Source organism: Pseudonaja textilis, chromosome 1, assembly GCF_049901715.1.
Source record: "Pseudonaja textilis isolate UNSWEBS1 chromosome 1, rPseTex1.2, whole genome shotgun sequence".
Taxonomy (NCBI): Eukaryota; Metazoa; Chordata; class Lepidosauria; order Squamata; family Elapidae; genus Pseudonaja; species Pseudonaja textilis.
Genome location: NC_141990.1, coordinates 243,838,265 through 243,844,264, shown reverse-complemented (window position 1 = coordinate 243,844,264; position 6,000 = coordinate 243,838,265). Strand labels below are relative to the sequence as shown.

At 40.9% G+C, this 6,000-nt stretch overlaps 1 protein-coding gene across 6 annotated transcripts in view; it reads left to right on the top strand.

The window, feature by feature from the left end:
- Nucleotides 1–617: 617 nt before the first annotated feature.
- Nucleotides 618–6,000, top strand: part of BTBD10 (BTB domain containing 10) — a 29,491-nt gene continuing 24,108 nt past the window's right edge. Inside the window, exon 1 of one of the 6 annotated variants that reach the window (XM_026705765.2) lies at nucleotides 618–784. Coding sequence is in view for 2 of the 6 variants with exons in the window: in XM_087921152.1 (XP_087777278.1) it covers nucleotides 1,807–1,874 (68 nt within the window). In the remaining 4 variants the exon portion in view is untranslated. Of the gene's footprint in view, nucleotides 802–1,289; nucleotides 1,495–1,759; nucleotides 1,875–5,012; nucleotides 5,188–6,000 lie in introns of those variants that run through there. The other 5 variants (XM_087921155.1, XM_087921157.1, XM_087921154.1 and 2 more) reach the window with 5 other exon arrangements.

Sequence of the window (6,000 nt, the reverse complement as noted above, 5' to 3'; positions counted from 1 at the left end):
CTGATTGTACACTATGACTATCATTAAGTGTCGTAACTTATGATTCTCGACTCTTGACGAATGTATCTTTTCTTTTACATATACTGAGATTATTTACACCAAGACAAATTCCTTGTGTGTCCAACCACACTTGGCCAATAAAGTATTCTGTTCTATTCAGCTTCTTGGATAAGAAGCGAAAGGTCTTCAAAGTAAAACCAGAAAGCCCATTTGCCTCTTGATAAAAAGCACCTTTGGGACAACCATGACCCGGATGACTGGAAATCTCCATAGACGAACGGCACTGAATATATAACGAGGGCAGTTCGGACGTTCATCCCGAGCCACAACCTCGAGGACGGTTCTCTGACTAAGTGCCAGAAGGAGACGACGCTGCTGGCGCTGCTACTACTGGAAGGGACGCGAGGACGAAAAAGCAAGGATTCCAGCTTCTCCTGGACCCGCGAGGGCAGCGCTAAGAAACAAGCCGTTGCCACGAAACCGCAGAACTCCCACTACGGCGACTTGGATCCGAGCCGCTTGTTATTGAGCCGGCAGAGATCAGCTGATTTCCCCGGGGAAATTTCAAATCGGTTTTTCCTGACTTCTTCTTTCTGGTCGAAGTATCGCGAGCGTTCGAACGTCAGACGAGGGCAATCCACTTCTCGCGGGAGCTGAGCTGACGGTTGGCTGGGCCTAGGCATCGTACTCAGCTGTGGAGGTAGTAATCCCTCCGGTTGGTGCCGGGGGTCGGGGTGGGGAGGAGCGCGAGTCGTTTTGAACCCCCGGACGTCGGGCGCGGCAGGTGAGGTGAAAAAGAAGGTAGGATTTGGGGAGGGTTTTTTTTTTGGCGTGCCTCTAATTGCTTGGCGATAAGGTATATTGGAGGTCGGGAAGGCTCCCTGGAGGGTTGAGAAACAGGTGGTGATCATCGCCCCGGGTTCCTTTTGCCCGTAGAAAGGGAGCCTCTGAGTGGCAATGGAGCCCCTGAAAGATGGACGTCTGGGTGGTGGACTCGTGATAATAAGGGGTCGGGTTTTTGTTTTTAATCCAGCTTTAGATATGACATGTGCGGTGGGGAACCCGAATGATGTTCGGCGGCGGGTCTGTTTCTTTCGCCAACATCCAGACGTTGTATGTCTGTGGAGATTCTCAGTCATCCGGGTCGTGGTTGTCCCAAAGGTGCTTTTTATGAAGAGGCAACTGGACTTTCTAGTTTTTCTTTGAAGACGTTTCGCCTTCTCATCCAAAAAGCTGAAGAAGCGAAACGTTCTTCAAAGAAAAACCGGAAAGTCCAGTTGCCTGGGGGAGAGCGCCTTTGGGACATTCAGACGTGGTGTATCGCGTGTATGTGTGTGCGCGCACGCTTTCAATAGACGGGAAGCTGTCTGGGGCGCAGGAGAAGAGCCCAACGGTGGGAGAAACGGCAGTTTCGGAAACTGTCAGTTTGGGGAACTTCCTAGTAGTTTATGGGCAATATCGATACCAACAGGTAGGGCACGGCCGGTGGTGAAGGTAGGTTTCTTGAAGCGGAGACCTCGGGAGGGAGGAGTAATGAAATGTCTGACTATTAGTAGCTCGGGTTGGTAGGTATGTTGTTGGTTTGAGCTCCGAACTTGGCGATTTGGTTGCAAACGTTTCGTTCCCCATTGGAGGAAACCTCTTCAGCGCGTTTCGGATTATGCTTGGGGGGAGTGGGGGGAGAGCATTGGCTTTAAATGAATACCTTGCTGAGTCCTGGTCTGATTTCGGGTTGTGTGTAATCCTTGGGAGGAGTAATACTCGGGAAGGGCTTTTTTTCGGTAGGTCGCTAGCTGGGCTGTGAGGATGCCGGCTGGATGGCGTCGTGGGCGATGGTATCGTCCTGCTGTGCCACAACTAGAACGGCTTGCCAGGTACCGCTGTGCGACGTAGACAAGTGTGGGAAAGATGACGGGGTGTGTGGGATGGTGGCATTGGTGAGGGAGACCTTGCTGGTGGCAATGGGAGGCAGGACATGGCTTTTTGAGATGCTGTGGGGGTGGCAGAGGGAGAGGAGGGGAGTGATTTCCGTTGCGGCAAACGCGGAACAAGCCGTTCCCGAGGGAGAAAAAAAATGGAAATTTGACGCCCAGGATGAAGGTTTCCTGTTAACCTCCACGCATCTGGGAACCGACGTTAGCTTTTGGAGGGCTTGTGTGCGTGGCAGTTCCTGCGAAAATTGCCTTGTCATGGCCTCACTCCTTCTGTTTTGCGCAATTCTGTCCTGTGGGGCCACTGTTTGTACGTTTTCCTTGCTTTTAGAGCTAATGAAGTGGTGATCCCGTTTAAGAAACCAGATTAGGGAGACCGGCTGTCATGTTTGACCAAAAGCTTTTGCTGTGCTGTATTGTTTCCAGACACTTTTTTTTTTTCAAATGGAAAATTCATTGGAAAGGCTGCATTGTGTTTAGATAGTTGCCCTGTGAATCGAATGGTCACAGTTTGCCTTGTGAACATCTTGTTTGTGCTGAAGGTGATGTGGACATCTTCTTTTGGAGTTTGGATGGCTGCTCTGAGTTAATTCCAACAGTTGGTATCCAGGGGCAAGGTTTTCAATATGCTTAATTTTTACCTTCATAAATTGTATATTAATAGTATGAACCTCGGTTTATCTAACTTGCTCTATGAGTGGAATAAAAAGAGTCACAAATTTTTTAATCCATATTAGTATTTAAAAATCCAGTGCATTAGAAATGACTGTCATTATTCCAGTTTGTCATGTATTTTGCGACCCTTGAGTAACAATTTCAATTCTGTTTTCTTAATTTAAATGTTAGTATTTTAAATAATATATTTAAAGCATTGGTTAGCCCTTTAGTGATTCTACATTAATAGACACTTGAATAAGAGAAGCTTCCAGTCACAGACTTTTAGTATTCCATAACCACCTTTCCAGGGCTGCTGATTTAAGAATGAGACTGAGGCAGTGTGAGAAATTTCCCTTTCTCCCTTTCATTAGACAACACCTTCTAGTAGAGAGTCATATTGGTTATTTACCTGTTCTTTTGATACCATCTATACCATTATAAAGATTTTAACTAATATAACTCTTTGAGTAGATTAAAAATTAATCCTTTAGCTAACTTTTGTCTAACAAAAGCTGCCTATTAATCATTTATTTTCATAATACAACTGCCTTATAAACATACAAGATTTTCCTTTTACATTCTTTTTAATGCTAATTCATCCCTGGGGTTGCTTGAATTCTTAAAAAAATCAGTATTTTGCTATTCCAGAGATTTAGATTAATGATTAAAATTGACAAGTGTAAACAGTGATTACTGTCCATGGACTAATACAAACATATTTTTAAAATACTTAGGTACTAATGTTTCAATGAGCAATTCTTTATCTTCTAAATTATAAATTACTTGTAAAATGTACAATTTATTGTAAAAATGTAGAAATAATCCTGATATTTTTGTTAATTTGCTACTTCCTTTGAAGTCTGTCAGTGATTTAGATCAGTGGTTACCAACCAGTGGGCCAGGGACCACAAGAAAATTTTGGTGATCTGCAAAGAAATATGATCCACAAAGCAATTAATCCAGGCTGCCTGGGAACACAAGGCTGTGCCGCCCACATGGCCCACGGGAAGACAAGGCTTGCGTTTCTTGCATTGCGAACAACATGTGGTAGTGAGGTAGAAGGGGGAACTTGTCCCATGTGCCTGGCCTGGCCAGGCCACTGGGCTGCTTCTTTCTGCTTTTTTCTTCTGCTTTTGGCTGCACGCAAGGAAAGCACCACAAGTCTTTCTCTCCCCCAAACTCCCCCAGAAATGAGTCTTTGGGACCCTGCAAGGCATCCTGCTCCAAGAGGCTGTGCTAGCACAAGTCTCACAAAGGCTCCTTTCTGGCGGAGTTTGGGAGAGAGAAAGAAAGACTTTTGCTGCTTCTGCTGCTTTCCTTGCATGAAGCCAAAAGTCTATCTGTCTCCCTCTCTCTCCCTCCCTCCCTCTCTTTCTCTCTCTCTCTCTTTCTCCCCCTGAGAATGGAGCTGGAGACAGTATCCTGTGATCCCAAATAAAGAATGATCGGTAGGAAAACGGGGTGGGGAATTTTCCTCAGACTTTGGGGGGGGATTTTCCCAGGGTCTTTGGTCTGCTGGATTTAAAATTATGAGTTTGGTGGTCCCTGAGGTCCAAAAGGTTGGCAACCCCTGATTTAGATATTTGTGGACCTTGTACTACTGTAATATGATCCTATTCTATTTCATATGTCTATCTTGTTTTGGGTCATATTTAATGTAATTTTGTACAAATTAAAACCAGAGTTCCATAATAGCAAGAGGGGTAGGATATAAATTTAATAAATAAAAATTCTAATTATTTTCTGATAACACCTTAGTTACAATATTATAATGGACATTTGCTGATTAAAGACAAATGATTTATTTCCTGATGTGATTTTATACTTATTTGCCTTTAATTTGTATTATTGATTTTTTTGTTTAATTTGGTAATGTGCAAGGTATAACAAGATAATTCCTAATTCTTAGATAGCTACAACTACTGCTCTGAGCAAACATTTTATCATTTGTAAAAGTATTATATCGAATTTATGTGTACCTAATCAGCTGAAGACACTCTATTCATCAGCAGAACATATTAAAATCCAGTTTGAAGATTAAAACAGCCTCCTTTCTGTACATTTCACTTAATCAGAACCTAAATAGACCTGTTGATTTAAAGTAGACCTTTATTGGTTTAAAATATATACTTCTTTTACATTTGAAGTTATGTTAGACTTGTTTGTTAATAGGCCTATATTTGCCTGAGTTTTGATTGGCTTACTCTGGTATTTTATCTAAGCAGGCAGACACCTCTGGGCAGTTGGATGAATTTAGAAACATAGGACCAATTCACTATTAGTATTTTATTTAAGACTGCCTTTTAGGCCTATGAAACATCAAGGCGTGCAATCTACGAAATAATGTTAAAATATGCTACTTTGCTTAATAGCATGACAACCCCCCTAATTAATTGTATTTAAAATATTGTAATTATTTTTTAGAATCGAATAGTGTCTGAACTGCCAGGTACCACAAGCAGTCTTTACAAGAATACTTGTATCTAGCTGCCATGTTGGGGCTCTGTAAAACCTTCCAATGAGAAATAAACTGTTTTCAAGGATTTTGTTTTCCATGGTAAAGTCCAACAATATGGCCAATTTGCTGTTATGGAACAAGGTATGTTTCTCATGCAAATATGGTTTCTCTCAAATAGTTCTGATGAATGTATCCGCATAGATTTTTCAAAATCCTCCCTAGATTCTCTGTAATAAAATAGAATGGGCTATGCTTGATTTTGAACTAATTAATTATAGCTTATTTTGAAAATGTGGTTTTTGTACCATAGCTTGGTGCATTTGATATGTAACTATAGTTAATGCAAATAAAGCCTTGTTTAGGTTAGGTGAATTCAGGTGGAAATAATTGTAAACCAATATCCATTTGTAGCTTCTGCTTGTAATGACCAAGTTATTAATTTTGGAATGATATTTATTGAAAACATGTTTTGTATAAATCATTACATTATTTTTAAAATAATCAAGGTTTTAACTATTGCATGGAATTTCATTTTAATTACTAGTGTATCGATATTCAAAAATGTGTAAAAACAATCAATAGATCAATATATTAGAAACTCAAATGGTATAGTTAGTATAGATTTGCATTTCCGAAAGCTTGTCTCTTTTTTCATGTGATGGTTCTGAAAACCTCATGTATGTGCATTAATTATTGGAACCAGAAGACAGAATATTGCTATAATTTTTGGCTAAAATAATATGCTCAAAACTTTGATAATATGATTAATCTAATAATTATAGCAGTTGTTTTTAAAACACCTGCATCATTGTAAAATATCCATAAAGGCAGCTTCCACTACACATAAAGACACTATCAGTTTTTATTGAATGATTCGCCAATTAAATGGTTGTAATAAGTGTTCAGACAGCAATACCCCATCTCATAGGGTGCCAATTTGTATTTAGTTAATAA